Source organism: Mesoplodon mirus (genome assembly GCF_964341445.2).
Source record: "Mesoplodon mirus genome assembly, chromosome: 4".
Lineage (NCBI taxonomy): Eukaryota > Metazoa > Chordata > Mammalia > Artiodactyla > Ziphiidae > Mesoplodon > Mesoplodon mirus.
In genome coordinates, this window is record NC_138979.1 from 105,672,134 (window position 1) to 105,690,306 (window position 18,173).

An 18,173-nucleotide genomic window follows, 5' to 3' on the forward strand; every position below is an offset into this window, starting at 1 on the left:
TTTGAGTTACTTTTGTTCTGTTACTTAAAAGTGAATTAGAATTATCTCCCAAGACTTCACATGTTGAGCTGCTCTGAGAGTGAATGTCATGTTTCAAAGAATTATTTCTTTCAAATCAGTTTTCCAAATTTTTTAACCATTACCAACACCTTCTAGTTCCTGACTCGTCACCTGGATACCATAAAATGATTTGGCAATTTATACTTATATATGACTATGCTACCCTAGATAGATGTTTCTGGAATGAGAGAGATCAACAAGGAAAAAGAGTCTATCTCACTCAGCCAGTCCTTTTTGTTTTAATGGATCTCAAAGCGAGACCTTTAACCTACTCATAAATTTTTTTATTCTACCTGTTCTTATTAAAACTAAAAATTGGCCAGTGTTCTACATTCATGGTTAGCCCACCTGAAACTCAAGTTCTGCTTATTGTAAGGCATTGGCCTTCTCTTCACAAAATAATTTGATTTTTTATATGTATATATATTTTTAGGATTTTTTCCAAATTCGACTTGTCTCTGTAGTCATCTGTTTTTGACCAAAGGTATAGTTGTTCTCCAAAAAGTGTTACCTGTAGAGTTTGACCCAACTTTTCGAGGACAGTTCTTCCTCCATTAACGTTTCTAAAGCTTCTCCACAACATGCAATGGTGTTGCCCACCCAGTGCCCTCATTCATGGCTCAGAAGATGTAGCTGTGAATTCTATGTGCTTCACTCCTGTTTTCCTTTTTCATTGTTTTTAGAAACAGAACTGGACTTTGAAAAGGATTCAATAAATGACATTTAGTGACATTGGTAAAATATGAACTTGTATCCTTTTGGGTCCCACATCTTGGAGGGGACATTTCTCATTGCTGTGTTTTTAATATGACAGGTTAATTTGTTGTTCTGTTCTTCTATTCCACAAATCCAGCAAATATGTCATCTAAGCAACTCAGTCTTCCTAAATCGTATAGGAAATATGAATGTTCCTGTTACTTACTGTGATTTCTTTTTGTATATACTCTATTGGTTTGAGGATGGGATTTACCCATACCTCATAACATAAAGCCAGAAAACAAATAAACATGGATACAGTAAGTATAAATATAAATTTCCATATGATTTATTGTTGTTCCTTGTACATAAGAAACAGTAATATACAACTTACACTGCTTTAGAATGTAAAATGGATAAAAATGTGTACAAAAAAAGCACATTCCTAGAAAAGTATTGGCAAATAGTAAAAACAGGGAGAGGGTAACAAGCAAAAAACAAATCAACAAAACAAAAAGAAAAACGAACAATTCTTCAATTCAGTGTGCAAACATTTTATAAAAATAGAAATACTAACTCTACAGGCAGTATTTCCTGATAAATTATTTAAATAGCATATCTACACAATCTGAGATATCTATTCCAATGGCAATGAGAAAATAATTTATAAAAATAAAGCAATGGTATACAAGATGATAGAAAAACACAACTTTCAGAAAATGTATTTAACATTTCAATTCTATTTCCTTATTGGGAATACTTTTCTGTGAAGAATTTTTATACTATGTACAACATTGACTTTTTTTTTTTTTTTTTTTAGGTACTACAGTAGCTTTAAGTTTGTTAGACACTTAAACTCTTTTCTGCTTGATCCAAAAATTCTTTACTCAGTCACACAACAAATGAGGTAATATTTGTATACAAGTTTCACCTTTGTCATTTTTTTCTTTTGGAAAAAGGCAAAAATAATAAATGTAGATGCTTTTCATCTCCCTGGAAATAGGCACAAGGGATGGAGCAAAACAGTATTAAAGCCCTCCTGGCTTTCTTTGCAAACTAAAAACACTTGCAAATGGACAACCAAATAATTCCACCTGAAAAAATAAAGGAAAAAAGAAGAATCCCAAATCATTCAGTCTAAGCACAAAACGAAGAGCAGCTTGCTGTGCTGATTTCCTTGTGCCATTCCTATGAAAGTTTTGCTGATCAATCTCAACTACCAGCTCTCAAACACTTTCCATATGAAACCTAGATTCCAGGTAGAACAGAGTTAATAAATAATCTGTATTTACAATCTTACAGTCATGAAGACTTGTAGCAAAGATGATATGCTTATGCTTCTTCCTGTTCCATGAATAGTCTTTCAGACAGATCCTCCAGAATAAGTAAAAAATAAATATTTTACATTGTAAAATGTTTGTAAAAAAAAAAAAACCAAAAAAAACCAAACACCAAACTACAGTCCAAAAGAGAAAAATTGGAAAACTCCATGATATTCAGGAAAAAAGAGAGAAAAGGAATGTCTTAGTTGATAATTTTGTGCCTTTCTAACCATAAAATACAAGCACGGCTACCTTTCCCTTGGGAGGTAGCCCAGTGCTCACTGAGATGGTAGGTTTTCTTATTTCCCTGCTACATCTGCACAAGCTACATCTGGAATACAACTGACAATTTCAATATAACCAGGCCGTGGCAGCCAGCACTGCCTTGTGCTGGTTTAGTTCTGACTCCCTGTTCTGGTTGCTACAGGTGATGTGTAAGGGGTGGAAATCCGGGAGGAAGTCCACAAGCCAGTCTTTTCCTTCCTTCCCTGCTTCTATTTAAGTGCCTATTTATGTGGGTCAATCAGCTAACATGGGTCAGCATCATGAAATCCATCAACAGTCTTTCCCCTGAAAATGATTTAGTACCGAAAATGTAACAGTCCCTCCATGTTTTCTTCATACAATCGTCTCTTGGGTATGCGCCCTCCCCTTAGGGCTTCGGCCCCCCCCCATTCCCAAGGGAGTAGGTCAGGGCTGGTTTTGTTTGCCAATTCTAGCGAGTCCTCCCTTCTCTCACACGCCTGAAAACGCTTTGGAGTCCACTGCTCAGAGCTGGCCTCACAATCGCCCTCTGCCCTGACAAAAGCAGAGTGGGACAGGCACCTTCCAACCGAAGCAAGTGGATGCTTTTGATTTTTCAAAAGCCAACCGAAGTCATTGTTTATATCCTTGGAAGATTCTTCTCATTCAGAGGCTGAATGCTGAGTCTGATTTGGAAAACTGCATTTTCTTGAGGCAAGTCACATGTTCTAAGAGTCCACACTGATGCAAGCAGAGAGCAAAGGCAGGCAGGGAGGAGTGATCCTGGGGTTTTTCTTAAGCCCATGGTTCCAGAAGGTGCAATACCAGCAATGGTTATGATCAGTCTTTTCATCAACAGTTTGATGATTAGGAATCTGTTAAATAAATAGACAAACAAATACATAAACAAACTAATTGATCAAGGCATTGTCATCTTAATATCCCTTAATACATTAACAACCTAGGCATAGCTCTACTTTTATAATGTCAAAAGCGTATTTTAAGATTGTCAGCTTATATAATTACACATTAGTGTGTTGGAACATGGTTGCTAGGAGATTGACACTGCATAACCTTCTAGAAAGTGTGCTGTGCTTTCTAAGTCTTTCAGTGTTAAAACTCTAGGGACTTTTATTTTAAAACTTAAGACTCAAAGATTACACCATAAGTTAAATATTGAGGAATAGCAACCATATATTTTTACTGTGCTTCATCTTGTTGGCTCCAAGCTTGGCCCAGTAAACGTTTATTAAGCACCTGTTTTGTAGGAGACCCAATGCTAGGCTCAATGAGAGCTTAAGTAACCATTAAATGAAAAAGAATGGAGAAAAAGAGAGCAAAGGTTAGTAGTGAAAATTAATTTAACATGCCAGTATGAAGGCAATACTCTTTTCCCTTCCTTTCCAAGAGGGAAAGGTTCTGAAAGACAACCTGGGCCATAATGGCATGAATAAAACTAAGTGGTGTGCAAGACATGGAAATGTAAAATTTTAAAAACTTTTAGGTATTATTGCTGGGGTCTGAACTGTACAGGAGCTTGTCTGCAGTTTACTTTGTGCTGGCTATGAGGAGGACAGAGATTGCTAAATTAAAATGGTTCACAAGGACTCAGGACTTCATAAGCCACAGTTCATAGGCACTATTTCATTTTTTATCATATGCCTTCAACAGCAAAATATAAATAACCCTTTCTCTAAAATAGCCTTTAAATCAGCCTCTCCCATGATTGGCATTCTTGGTATTGGTCTGAACTAGGGATGTCAACTGTATATTCACTGTCATTTTGCTCCTACCTCTGCATTCATATTTCAGGTCAGAGAAGAACACCATTTCTTGAGAGAAGACGAACAACCCTAGCCTACCGCCAGCATAGGTTTTGTCATAGATGGGTCCTGAGTCGGCCATGATTTTCTTCCCTTCATACATCACCACTCTGCAGGAAAAAGGAAGTCGCGTTAGTGACACCCTTGCTTTTTGGTCCTCTCCTTCTCTCCTGTCAGTGTGACTTAAGTGAAATTTAATCAGAGCAATCTTACCTAATGAAACCCGTCTTTGGCCTGTGGCTCAGACGCCATCTGTAGGCGGTGAAATCTTTCCAGCCTATGTGACGAGGGTCATGCCACAGCGTGCGTACCTGGAGGAAAAGGAAACGAAAAGGTTGAAACAGGCTCATTATGAGATTTATATTTCATTCCATGAGAAACGGTGCTTGAAAGGTACAGAGTTGACCTAAATTAGAGGGCTGCAATGTAGGATTTTTTCCCGAAGGCCTTTTTCATTAGATGTGTAGCCTTGAATGTACATATAAAGCAGAGAGAAGAGAAATTTTTGTTTGTTTGAAGAGGCTAAAACTGCCTTTGGATTTGAAGTGGGCTCCCCTCTCAGACCCTAGGATGTTTTTTCAAAGCAGAACTTAACGCTGCAGTTGGTGAGCGGGGAACGTGATATCTAAGATTCCCTGTTGGGAGGCTTGGCCAAAGCACAGCATCCCTTGTGCTGGTCTAGCACCTCTCCCCCTTCTGCAGGGTGTTGTTCTCACCTGGCCAGGGGTGTTTCCTGTGTGCCACAGGGCATTCCGCAGGTGCTCGCCAGGCCCCGTGGTGGAGTTCACGACCTTCACAGAAAGGCCGGAGTATCCCTGAGCCCTTGTGGGGTTGGTGTCCCAGTATGACTGAGTGACTTGCTTCCACATCACAACGTAGAAGCGGCTGCTAGACTGGTAGCCAAAGACAAATCCGGCATAGTCATCATCCCTTTCGGTGTTGATGAAGAAGGTGCCACTGAAGTCCACAGCGTTAAACTCATCATAACCTGGAAGAGGAGGCGAGACCCAGGTTAAAACCCGCAGCCTTCAGGAGGTTCTCTGTTACATTCCTAGGCATTTTTAGCACCCATGGGGACACACACAACTGCCAGCTTTTATATTTGCTTCTTTCTCCTCTATGCATTGGCCTTTCGTTAGAAGAACTCACTACTCACCTACAGCAAGTCCAGGATCACAGTTGACAGTCTGGACGAGTTCTTTACCCTGATGGCGTACAACCCAGTTAGGGTCATTTTGGGATGTCCCTTTGGGATCTAGAGGAATCATCTGGAATCGGCGGAAATCGGTCTCACTGATATCAACGTTTTCGGGACAGATGTCATCGATGTCTGGCACATTGTCCTGGTCAAAATCATCTTTGCAAGCATCACCTCGACCATCACCTGAGGCCAAAAAGGCAAGAGTTTAGTGAAATTCTGAAATAACCGTGACTGGTGCCAGAAATTCAGTGTCTTCTCAAAGCTGACATTTGGTCTTTTCATCCTTAAATGCATTCAGCTTTGTTTTTATTTCCTGAATCCAGACAGCCATGGTTTCAGTGACTCTCTTTAAAAGTGGCCCCAGTGACTCACCATCAGAATCCTTCTGGTCAGGATTGGGCACGAGCCTGCAGTTATCCCTGTCATCAGGAATGCCGTCATTGTCATCGTCATGGTCGCAGGCATCGCCCTTGCCATCCTTGTCATGGTCGGCCTGGTTGGCGTTGGGCACGTAGGGACAGTTGTCCAGGTTGTTCTGGTGGCCGTCTTCATCAATGTCCTGATTGTTGTCACAGGTATCTCCAATGCGGTCTGAGTCAGAGTCGAGCTGAAAGAGACAGAAACAGAGGGTCAATTGGAGTATGAATCATTGATGCTAAAGAGAACTTATGGAAGATTCTCCGGTGTTTGATTCGGCCAGTGAGGTTTGAAGTCTATATGCCACTTCCAAAAGCTAGGTATATTAACAGATTTTAAATGTTTTTCTTCTTGACCCTTGTTTTCATATGACAGTTTTAATAGGGATATTTGTTTTTTTATAGAAAACTGTCTAAATAAAATTAGAAAGCATTATCTAATCCCCAAGGATGGAATGCCATGTTAACTGCTTATATTTTAATGATAAATGAAATTATTTGAGTACAATTTGTTATTTTCCATTTAAGTTTTCAATTAGGAAATTGTTGACACGTCAACGTCTACTGTAGGTCATTAAATCATGGCAACATGGCACTGCTTTTTATACATACTTGGTAATCCATACGGTGGGATCAATTATTTTCTTCTTTTTTAGGTATTTGGTTTTATATCTCTAGTCCATAATGGTTGTCAGCTGTTGGTTCAGGTAGTCAGAATTCTAAATTTTTTCAAAACTGTATTTCTCAGAGTACTTTTTTACATTATTCAGTGTATATGGGATGCTTAGGGATTATTTATACACAAGTTGAAATTTTTCTTGCCAGTATTTATGCTCTTTGCCATTAAGATTTTTACATGATTCATTAATTGTTATAAACTTTATTATTATCTGAAGAACCAAAAACTCATCCAGGGAGGTTAAACGGCATTGAGGTTTAATTTATAGTAAGATCCAAACTCAAAATAGATGACCCTCAATGCCATTTGATCAGGAAAGCTATCCCAGATCATTCATGCTTTCCCATTATGGCCCCAAAGAGGTTCATCCTGTTGCTTTCTGTTTTAGAGGAGCTCAAATGAACAAACATTAGGAGCTCAGCTGGGCTTCTCATTTCTTGAATCTTTTAAAAATATTCCCATTTTTCAAAAGCTGGTTTCTGTGTTTTCAGAACAATGCCTTAACTTTCACAGCTAGAAAATAATGATGAGCAGTTACACAAGAAAAGAAACAAGAAAAGGAACTTGTGCTGGCTGATGTCTATTTGCAGCACTCCCTAGCAGTGCTACGGAGGATTATCTGCTTGCAATGCCAAACACTTGAAGAATGACAAAGAAACAGGGATTTCTCCAGTTTTGGGGAATTATTTTTAGTTTGAATTTCTTGCAGCCAGTTTATATCATTAGCCATGAAAATGGTTGTGTATTGTGCTTAGGGATATTTTCTTCCATCTCTTAGTTTCAAATATGATTAATATTCCCGTAGAGTCATCAGTCACAGATTTCTGCTTTGTATAATTTATCTTAACAATGGTAGATCCCACTGAGCAAGTCACGTGGGCCTTCTTGTAGAGGACAGGATTGACATTACAAGACTGTCACACTAAAGACTTATGAGACTCTGCGAGGAACTCACGTCAGGCAAACTGCTCACATGAAAATATTACAATTGGCTATGAGAGCACTGAGAGCCATGGTAATGGAAGTGTTTGAACTCTATTTAACTCCTCTAGTTTTTAGAGGCCTAGAAAGGGATATTCTAACACTTTACTGAAAGATTCTGAAAGGAATCCACCGACCTGATCTGGATTGTGTTCCAGGGGGCAGTTGTCACACTGATCTCCAACCCCATCCATGTCAGTGTCTCTCTGGTCCACATTGTAGACATACTGGCAGTTGTCCCGTTCATTGAGGATACCTGCAGAGAACAGGGGACAGGTAAGAGCTGGAATCTCCAGCCTCAGCTGTTTCAACCAAATCGCACACTAACAGCCAGGGCCGCTCAAGGTTGAGAGCCAAGTGAGAGACACTCGGGCCCGCTGGGGTCAGGGAGTGCCTTACCATCCCCATCAATGTCTGCTGCGCAGGCGTCTCCTTCCCCATTGTTGTCCGTGTCAGCCTGGTCTGGGTTGTGGTTGTAGGGACAGTTGTCACAGCGGTCTCCCACGTCGTCTCTGTCGTAGTCATACTGGGCTGGGTTGTAATGGAACGGACAGTTGTCCTGCAAAGAGAAGAAGCAGAGCATTTTACAACACGGTCCATGAAGCCAGCCTCAAACCACATGCAGAATATTTATAAAACTGTGAAAACCTGCAACAATTATTTTCTATTTAGTGGATATACTAATTGAATCCTCTGTAAAATGGTCACTGCAAAAGTTAAAAGCCAGGACATAATGAATGAAAAATGAATTCCTGTTGGTTACGAGTCAGTGAGATGTAAATAGAAACTCAACATCACTGCTCTCAGTGCGCTCAAAGAAAATCTTAATGTGACTTAGAGGAGACATTTGAAACCAATCTGGGGAGCAAAGTGTCATTTGTTCACATATTGTAACCTCTTGCTCCAACTGGGGGAGGGGAAGGTTGTGATGAAAAACAAAACCCTCATTTAAAAATTCTCTTGGCAACATCTATGTCCTCAAACTACTGAAACACAACAGATAACTTCTGATGATCCTAGATATCAGTAATTTCATTGAATCTTAAGGTGTTACAGGCTGTTGCTGAATACAAAAGCTGAAAGAGGAGCGGAAAACGTTTTTTACCCTGTCATCTGGAATTTTATCATTGTCATCATCATCGTCACAGGCATCGCCGATTCCGTCCTTGTCATAGTCTTCCTGCCCTGAGTTGGGAAGGTTGGGGCAATTATCCTGGAAAGAGAAGACACATTACAGCTGCAGTTTGCATGCCTTTTGCTTAGCTGAGGCATCAGAGAGTGCACGCAGACACTGTAGATAGAACTGAATGCTGCTCTGTGACAGCATGTATTTTTAATGGGAAGACAAAAAAAACCCTTTTCTTGGGGGATATATATATATATATACACACACACACACACACACACACACACACACACACACATATACACACACACATATAGACTTTTTACACACTGGGAACACAGCCATGCTCTGCTGGTATTTGGTAGAGAAGTGAACATTTTTTTGACAACATAATCGACTGTGGAACACAGCTGCCCACAGGGCCTGCTGCCCATTCATGTTCTTGGCACTAAGTGATTTAATATTAATAAGAATTAGGGCTGCTCTGCCTTTGGATGATTTAATCTTTCAGTTTCATTTTCAGACTTTTAAGCATTTAAAATTCCTCAGCCTATTCCCTTGATAAGGGCTTTCTGGAGGTGGGCGAGGAAAGGGGGGGCTACCTTTTTGCAGTGGTAGGTTGCATTGGCCACGCACACCAGGTCCTCGTTGGGCCAGCCGTCCAGGTCTGTGTCCTCCCCACAGATGATGCCATTGCCGGCGTAGCCGGGCTTGCACTCGCAGCGGTACATGGGGTCACTGTAGTGGCTCAGGTAGTTGCACTTGGCATTCTTGTTGCAGTCGTGTGTGCCGTCCGTGCAGGGGTTGCGGGGCTTGCACACCTGAGGGTACAACATCCTGACATTAAGGCAAAGCCTTCGAGAGTCCCCAGACACCACAGAACCAAGAACCCAGATCCCCATTGTCTCTGAACAGACAGAACTCCATGGGAAGAGTGTGGGTCCTCCCCATCCTCCCCTGGGTATGTCCAGGTTACAGGCTAACATGGCTTTTTGTGCGTTTTCCTTGAAATTGCTCAGCACCTAGGCACTTAGAAGTCCATCCACTCACAATTTGTTCCAGAGCAGCATTGTCAGATGTGATGGACCTGTTTTCCTTGCTGGAGGTACAGTGGATTTTCTAGTCCCATTTCTAAGGGCTAGGTTGTCCACTCACCCCCTTCCCTGTTTTTTGTGAAGGGTATAAGATGACGTTCCCCCCTTTTGTGGCTCTTTCGCTCAAGGACACCCCTCCTTCACTCCCGTCTACTAGTCCCCTCTGCTCTACCTGTTTGTTGGTGGTGGCATGTTCCACGCCCCGGCCGAAGGGCTGTGAGCCAGAGAAGCGTGGCGGGCAGGGCAGGCAGTTGTAGCCGGGGTCTGTGTTCTCACACCTGTGCTCTCCGTTGTGGTTGAAGCAGGCATCAGGGACTTCTTTGCACTATGGAAGAAATAGCAGTTTGCTTCGTGTTTAGAGAACACTGCCAAAGGAAATGACTAGGACAGGTGAGCTGCTTTCCTAGGTCTGGTAACTCCCAGCTTCTCACCTCATCAACATCTTTGCACCGGATGCCATTTCCGCTGTAGCCTGGGGGACAAGCACCACACTTCCAGCTGCCATCAGGGTAGCTGGTACACTTGACGTCAGCAAAGCAGGGATTGGACAGGCATCCATCTGAGATGAGAGACAGGCAAATGGTGGGTTGCTGCCCAGTAACTGCCATTCTAGACACTTAATGTAAAATATTGTAGGGTGTAAAATATTGTAGGGTCTAAACAACTGATAGCTTGTTGAGATTATGCTGTCCATCTGGCATTTTAGAGTAATCAAATCACTCAGGACCATTCAAAGCCGAACCCCTGTGAATGCTGACCATGGCATTCAGTGGTTTTGTCCTGGGCTGCATGGCTTACCGATGGGACAGTCCTGCTTGTTGCAGATCTGGTTTTCTGTCACATCACCAATGCAGTCCTTGCCTCCAAACTGGGGTGTGGGGTTGTTGCAGAGCCGACTACGTTTCTGTACCCCTCCTCCACAGGTGACAGAACAGATGTCCCATGGCGACCAAGGTCCCCAGCCTCCATTGACTGTAAGAAAATGAACCACAGGCCAAAGTTAAGGCCGATTTTCAAACGCCTTACCTTCACAGGAGACTCTCCTGAGTTTGTTCATGATACTCTGACACATGGAAAGAATGTTCTGGAAGAGGGTAAGTCTGAAATTGTTCTTTCTGTTTTCCATTAAAAGAAGCTGCTGCGCTGTGCAGGACTGTGCTTCTATTTGTTTCTCTAGGAAGGAACCTTTCCCTGTCCATGACCCACCGAGCTGGAAGCTGCAGATGCCCGGCAGCCAGCTGGGCAGAGCTGCTGCCGGGTGATGCATGCACTTACTGGGGCAGGCATCTTTCTGGCAGGCTTTGGTCTCCCGAGCTTCGCCCTCACATGGCTTCCCATTCATCTGGGGGCTGGGAGAGTTGCACAGCCGGATTCTTGTGATCACACCGTCTCCACACGTTACAGAACAAGACGACCACGGGGACCAGTGGCTCCAGCCGCCATCCTGTTTAACTAAAGGACAAACCAGATGGTTATACGGAGCTTCCCATGAGCCAAGCTCTGTGCTCGTGCCTTTAAATGCATTATCTAAACAAAATCTTCAAACTAGCCCTATCAAGAACTGTTCTTACCCCCGAATTGCAGATGAGGAAAGAGCCTCAGAGAGGGTAAGTTGTGCTCAAGGGTACACAGATAAGGGGGAGACTTGGGATTAGATCCAGAGGCTAGAACCTGTGCTCTTAACCTCTGTGTTATGGAGCTGCTGTTGGTGACGACAAGGACACGTCAGTTCTCCACATCCCCAAGCGGCCAAGATACTTACATCTCTTGTCACACTCCTGAATGTGGCAGGTCCGTGTCTGCACGGAGGAGCCCTCGCATCTGTTGTTGAGGCTGTCGCAGGAGCGGCCGCGCTGCTGGATTCCGTTGCCACACGTCACAGAGCAAGAGGTCCACTCAGACCATGGGGACCAGCCATCGTCCGCAGAATCGCTGGCTGCAGAGGACATGGGCGCATTTAGCGTGCAATCATTAAAACAAGCTATTCTTTAGACTGCTCTGCTCAGGACTTTCTTCTTCCCCTGCTAGAGGGTGACAAGCAATGTAGTTGTTAGGCCAGTGGCCAAGGGGTTTATGCCAGGTCATTCTGTGCACAGCCTCGAGTGGTTGCACGCTTTGCCTGGGCTGGTACAGCTGAGCCTTTTCCCAGTGTGTGTTCCTGTTCATCACTCCCTCTCTCCTCCTGTCTGCGTTTCAAATGAGTTTCCCTTTTCTGACTTAAGATATTTCAGTAGGCAGTTCCAGTCCCAGGCTTCCAAAAATACTTGAGTTTTAGGCAACTTATAGGAGTCACTTCTGCCTTTCAGGGGAGCCAGAGACCATGTGTTTGGCAGATGAACTTGAAGGCAGCGGAGTCGCTGTTGGCTGTGGCTCCAGCTCGGTCATGAGGTTAGTCAGTATGTTGCTTCTCTCACCCTAGCATTTGGGACCTTTTCTGCACATTTTCTCAAGAGGAAAGTGCATTTGTTTATCATCTGCCCAGGCACGATGACTACAGTCACGTCTAGCTGTATCTGACACTAGACAGACAACTTGTTTTCTCTTGCCATCAGCTGGAAGCTTTCCTAGCAATCCCTGATTCAAGTTCAGAGCTCCGCCAGCCCCCAGCTGGCTTTGTTCCCTTTAACCCACACCTGAAGTGAATGCCGAACAGAAAGTGACATACAAATGATTATGACAATGCTGCTATCACTAACATCTCTGGAGGGGACTGGTTATTCTGAGTCGTGATCAGTGTGTGCAGGTGCAGGGGGTGTGGGAGGTGTGGGTGTGGAGGGTGAGTGCTACTTTCCCGTCTGATTTATCTTAGTTGTGATGAATCATTTTAATGACTTGTACCTACTATATTGTCTCAGCAAAGTGATTAATTCATACTGGCAACAAAAGCCAGGGATTGGGTACCATGAAACAACACAGTGCCCTATTTCTTTTATGGCCCTGACACTCAAACTGCTGTTTTGCCTTAGGTCTCTTATGTCTGTATACAAAATGGGTAGAACTTTCAGGCCCAATTAAGTCCAATGCTCGCACCAAAGCCATCCATTTCTCTGGTGAGCAGATTTTTCTTGACTCTAGGCCATAAGGTCAAATTCTAAAAGCAGTCAACTTTGAGCTATCACTGCTACCGATTCCTCTCTTCTTTCCTCAAAGCATAGAATCGTTCTCAATAAGCTATACCAAGATTAGTGCCTGTACTATGATCCAGGGGGTAATCAAGTTTAGTCATAATGGCACTTTTGGCTCTCTGCAGCAGACAAGCCATCAGTTAACCAGATGTCACAGCAAGAAACTCAATGAAAAACATCTGATGGAGATGGGGGTGGGGTTCAAGCACTGTGTACAGTTGATCCAGTCGCTGAAGCATGATTATGCAGTTTTAAGAACTTACGCCAACACCGCGGGCAGCATTCTCCATCAGGAACTGTGGCATTGGAGCAGGGCATGATAGGGCAGGACACTTTTTTGCAGATGGTAACTGAGTTCTGCAGGGCAAGAGTGAGGGAGAAATGGTTTACTAGGCATCTTGCAAGCCGAAGTTTACATATTGAAACATTTCCAGTACAGGTTGAAACGTGGTCAGGGCTGTAAATGCTCTAGTGGAATGATTTTAATAGAAGATCTGCCTCTGTCCTGTTGGCAGCCACCAGTACTGTAGAGACAGTTCTGGTGCTAGTTACTGGTCACTCCACCCCTTGGAGAGAGCTTTCTTAGTTGCCACTTAGTCACTTTCTCATGCAAAGGACAGCGTGAAGAGTTTCTCCAGCGGGAACCACTGAATGTCATGGGTCAGATCTATTACTCTGCATCTAAAAATCAAACTCATGAAACTCAGCCAGGACTTTAAAAGTTTTAAATTATATCTTTATGGGGAAAAGAAGATCAATGAGCATCGTATTTTCTCATGTATAGATCTGGCTTTATATTCTATTGGACAAGAATGGGAATTTAGTAAATTTGACTCCCAAATCCAGCAATCCGTGATTTGTATTTCAGCTTGACTTTGCTCAATGAGTCAGATAAACCCCTGTCACTCCCCTGCCCCTGGCGTTGCAGGGTGGGCGGGGGGATCCAGAAGGACATACACACTGCAGGCAGTGCCACCTGAGCTAAGTGGACAGCTCTGTCCTAACATGTTGGGCTAAGTGATTTGAACAGCAATCAGTACTGTATGAAAAGAATCTCCGTGTCACAGCTGAATACGAATTAGGGTTGTGGGGAAGAAAGTTCAACTAGGTTTTACTTACCTGACATTCAACACTTAGCCCTTGAACTAAAGCAGGTAAGTTACTGAGATGTTTAAGTAGATATGTTCTTTTAGATACTTAGCCTGGGGTATTATTAAGACTTCGAAAACTCTTGGGCATTTAAAGATTTTATAGATGTCATAACTGCATCTTAAGAAGAAGACACCACTTGGGTTATCAGGCCATGGAACATAAAAAGGGCCTGTGTGGCTATCTGGATCTTTCCCCAGAGATTGTGGCTTCAGATGCACCATCTATTCGTATTTCAGTCTCTCGAGCCCCTTACCTGGCAGCGACACTCAGTGCAGCTGTCCACCGTCCATTCCTCGCCATTCCTGTACTGGACTCCATTGTGGTAGCAGAGCGGGGGCCTCCTCAGCTCATTGACCAGCTCTTTGTTCTCTTCAGTCTAAAAGGGGGAGAAAGGTCATTAGCGTCCAGCCTCACTTTCAGTCCCTCAGCATCATCGGTGGTACACGTTGGAGGGCTCGTGCTAGCGGGTGGGGGGCGGAGGCCACTGACCACTTTGCGGATGCTGTCCTGCAGGGTGGTCACGATGGTGCGCAGGCCCCTGAGCTCCAGGACCATGTTGGATAGCTCGTCACAGGAGATGCCACACATGGCTTGCAGATCCTTTGTCTTGTGGCCAATGTAGTTGGTGCGGATGGCAGGGCTGGAACCATTCACCACATTGTTGTCAAGGGTGAGAAGGACACTGGTAGCTGCCAAGGAACAGAGGAACACAATGGGGAAAGTTATAGAGGATCTTCAAGCAGAAGATCTCACCTGCCAGTCCCCAGGGTTCCTAGCTGTAAAAGACATTTCATTTTGGGTGAGGGATGCAGGAGGATGGGATGCATGTGTGTGCTGTTGGAGGTCACCTTTATATACCTCTTAATTATGTTCCCCGGGGTAATTTATGCACAACCACCATTGCATACGTTTCTCAACTTGTTTTGGGTGGAATTGCCCCAGTTTCCCTATATGCCCTAAAAATAGAAGGATACTTACAGCTGGAGCAGCCTTTGTTCCTGAGGATGTCTTCTGGTGTGGTTCCAAAGACAAATCTCACATTCTGCAGCACACCCTGTGGGCAGAGGACACACATTATTTGTAGACGCTTGGTGGGGTGGGGGGCAGGGGTCAGTGGGGGAGAGTGTTTATGCTAGGAAAAGCACACAATAGATGTTCTAGACGTTTCAAAGAACTCCCTTTTAAGATCATCATGTCAAAATAACACACCAACATGAACTGCCAAACAACTTCAAAAATCTTAACTGTGTCTGGTGCCAAGTCTTCAGTGTTTTACAAAGAATTCAGTTATCAGCCTACTTGGAGACACAGGAAATGGAATCTGATACTGAGACCGGAGGATATAATGACACTCTCCAGTGTCAAAGAGTTAAATGTGGGAGTTTCAAAGCCACAGATACAAAGATCTAGACGTTTAAGCATGGAAGAAGCTGCAGCAGCAAATAGCCACTATTTTAATCTTTTCTTTGAGACCAGTTACATTCCCATGAGGAATCAAATAGCAAAGTGGTATTTATTCTGCTCATAAAAGTACCCACTTCAAGCAATATTGTAATTGCTGGAACACATTTGAAATAAGTTATTTCCTTGAGAAGAGCATAAGGATTATTTAAGGTTTTGAACAGGCTATTATAGGAAAACCATTTCTTGTTTCCTTTAGTGGTTTTCAAAGTCTGGTCCCCAGAACACCAGCGCCAACCTCACCCTGGAACTGGTTAGAAATGCAAATTATCAGGCCCCATCCCAGACCTATTGAATCTGAAACTCTGGGGGTGGGGTGCAGCAGTACCCATTGTAGCAAGTCCTCCGGGTGATTCTGATGCTCCCTGAAGTGTGAGAACTGCTGCTTTAATGCACAGGCAGTATTTCCTGTCCTAGAACCCCTGCCTCTCCTGTGATTGCCCTCCTGGCAGATCAGCTGCCTCTCAGTCGACCCCATGGACCAGGAATTGAAGAGGCCTCACCTGGAAATTGTCATTGACACCTCCTTTGGCAATGCGGAGCCTGGCGATGCTGGCCAGGTCCCTGGTGAAGATGCCTTGGATGGGAGCGTCCAGCTCAGCATTCTCCATCTTCTCACAGTCGATGTACAGCTGGGCCCTGTCCTCCTGTACAAACAGGGTGATGCTCTTCCACTGGCCGGTCGCCAGGAGTGCTTCTTCCACCGATACCACATGCTGCTTCCCCTGCACGGTCAGGCTCAGGTCCAGGGTGCCCGCCTTGCCGTTGGAGACTATGCTGAAGACCTGGCCGGAGTGGTCTTTCCGCTCCACGGCCAGCAGCGTGCCCCGGGTCTTCTTCATTTGCCTCAGGGAGGCCAGGAGGAGGAAACCTTTCTCCGCCCGCACAGCATCCACTAGGTCTTGGAACTTGTCGTCAGGCACAGGGGGAATCAGGTTGGCATCCTCGATGCGGAAAGCTGGGCTGGAAGGGTCAGGACCCTTCACCAGTCGGCGCCCAGAACCCTTGCGGGCAGCCCCCGTGAGTTCAAAGATGTCAAACACGCTGTTGTCTCCCCCAGACTCTATTAGACAAGAGCAGGACACACGGTGAGCTCTCTGGGCTGGGCCTGGGGTGGGGCTCAGCTCTGGGGTGTGGGGCAGAGGGACAGGGTGAAAGCTCCTGGCAGCCACCGAAAGAGCTGAATAAACGCCAGGGTCACAGGGAACCTGCATCCCGACGTTTGGTCAGGGCTCAGGGGAGAAGCAGCTGGGAGAGGAGTGCATGGGAGGGAGGCACACCTGGGGTAACCAGACCTCCTCCTCTTCCCTCCCCCCTCAAAAGGTATTATACAGACTCACCTGGAATGCGGTTGGAGCCGCACACATGCCACAGGAACAGGACACTGAGTCCCCAGGCCAGCCCCATGGTGGAGCTGTTTGTGCCCAGCAGGGAGCCTGCAGCAAGAAGCACAGAGCCCAGGGTCAGAGGCAGCCAAGCAGGGCGGGTGGGCAAAACCTGGCTGGGCTTGGGGCCGGGTCCCTGGGGATCCCCCTTTGGCTCCACGTTTGAGGGAATGAGGGGCAACAGTACTTACTTTGGAGAGGGCAGCAGGAAGGAAACGAGAGAGTTGAGGGGAGGAGATTGTGGGGCAAGACCAACAATCGGGGGGCGGGGTGCTTAAGAAGTTGAGGGTAAACAGCAGCATCAAGAGAGAGAGTCTGGGGGCCCGAGGGGAGTCTAAACTCTTTTTTAGAGGACTGATAGAAAGGTTTAGGGAAGACGAGGAGAAGAAAATCTTGGGGTGTCCTGGCGAGTTGGTTTGTGAAACCCAGGGCTGGAGAGGATGGCCCTGGAGCCCTTCCATGAGAAGAGTCCCCCAGCGGCTGGGAGGGACAGGATGGGGAAGGCGAAAAGTATGAGATCCGGGGTCCCTGAGGCGCTGAAGCCTGGGAGCTCCAGGTGGATGGCCAGGGCAGCACTGGTCCTCGGCGGCCGCCCAGGGACTCCTTACCTGTGTGGACACGGGTGTAGCGGCCGGGGCCGGCGACGAAGGCGCAACGTCGGGACCGAGCGCTGGAGAAGCGCGGGCAGAGCGGTACGCCCGGAGGCCGAGGGATCGGAGGCTGCGCGGGGAGAGCTCGCCGTGGTGGGCGCTCGGCGGCCGGGCGGAGTGCACTGGCTAGCGAGGCGGCGGAGCCGCTCGCTTTTAAAGAGGCGCTCACATTCCTGGGGTTTCCTCTGGCCAATGGGAGGCCGCCGGGCAGGAAGCGGGAGTGGGGGGGCAGTCTGGGTTCCTCTCTCCGCCCCCCGCTGCCTGGCGCACAACTTTCCAGCTAGAAGGGGAGGGGGTCGGGGGGGGGGGTCGGGCCGAGGAGCACTGGAACTTCTCAGAAAATTAGGTGCCCGCCCACGCGGCCTTGGCGCTCATGGGCTCGGCACTTTGGCTCTGGCGCCGCGCGGCCCCGTGCGCTCTGTGCGCATCCCGAGCCGACGGGGCTCTGGACACCCACCCAAGACCCTTAGGGGGGCTTTCAGGCAAACCCTTTCCCTTGAATGCCTGCGCGACAGCTGAAGGGTGGACACGAGCCCGTTTGTACGGGAAAAAATGGGCCCGACGGGGTAAATAGGACCATGAGGAAATCAGTTGTTGAAGGAGTTCCCTCTTGGGTACTTGTTGACCCTCGTCCATCCATCCAGGTGGGGTGGGGACCATGGGGCCCACTTGGCGCCGCGCTCCTGCCCTCGCCCCACGCCTGTCCTCCTCCTGACCCCGCCCCGCGAGGGACGTGAGTACGGTGTCGCGCCGGCCAGC

At 45.9% G+C, this 18,173-nt stretch overlaps 1 protein-coding gene across 1 annotated transcript; it reads right to left on the reverse strand.

Moving 5' to 3' along the window:
* Positions 1-1,081: 1,081 nt before the first annotated feature.
* THBS1 (thrombospondin 1) lies at positions 1,082-17,551 on the reverse strand. Its single transcript, XM_082618572.1, has 22 exons — positions 17,373-17,551; positions 16,720-16,815; positions 15,883-16,442; positions 14,897-14,972; positions 14,408-14,607; positions 14,172-14,294; positions 13,030-13,123; positions 11,404-11,577; positions 10,917-11,093; positions 10,440-10,613; positions 10,073-10,200; positions 9,814-9,966; positions 9,150-9,368; positions 8,527-8,634; positions 7,821-7,980; positions 7,559-7,677; positions 5,718-5,952; positions 5,301-5,528; positions 4,861-5,132; positions 4,358-4,455; positions 4,115-4,254; positions 1,082-3,196 (listed from the first exon to the last, which is right to left on the reverse strand). Exons 2-22 carry the CDS (start codon positions 16,784-16,786, stop codon positions 3,189-3,191), a joined length of 3,513 nt encoding a protein of 1,170 aa, XP_082474698.1. The 5' UTR covers positions 16,787-16,815; positions 17,373-17,551; the 3' UTR covers positions 1,082-3,188.
* Positions 17,552-18,173: the final 622 nt, after the last annotated feature.

Bases quoted from the DNA above. Each gene is read 5' to 3' on its own strand.
- THBS1 (XM_082618572.1), bottom strand. From the start codon at position 16,786: ATGGGGCTGGCCTGGGGACTCAGTGTCCTGTTCCTGTGGCATGTGTGC. The intron at 14,295-14,407 runs GTCAGTGGCCTC...TCCCCCTTTTAG, and splicing joins AGGACAGCATCCGCAAAGTG to ACTGAAGAGAACAAAGAGCT. The intron at 8,635-9,149 runs GTAGCCCCCCCT...TTCTCTTTCCAG, and splicing joins CAACCTACCACTGCAAAAAG to GATAATTGCCCCAACCTTCC.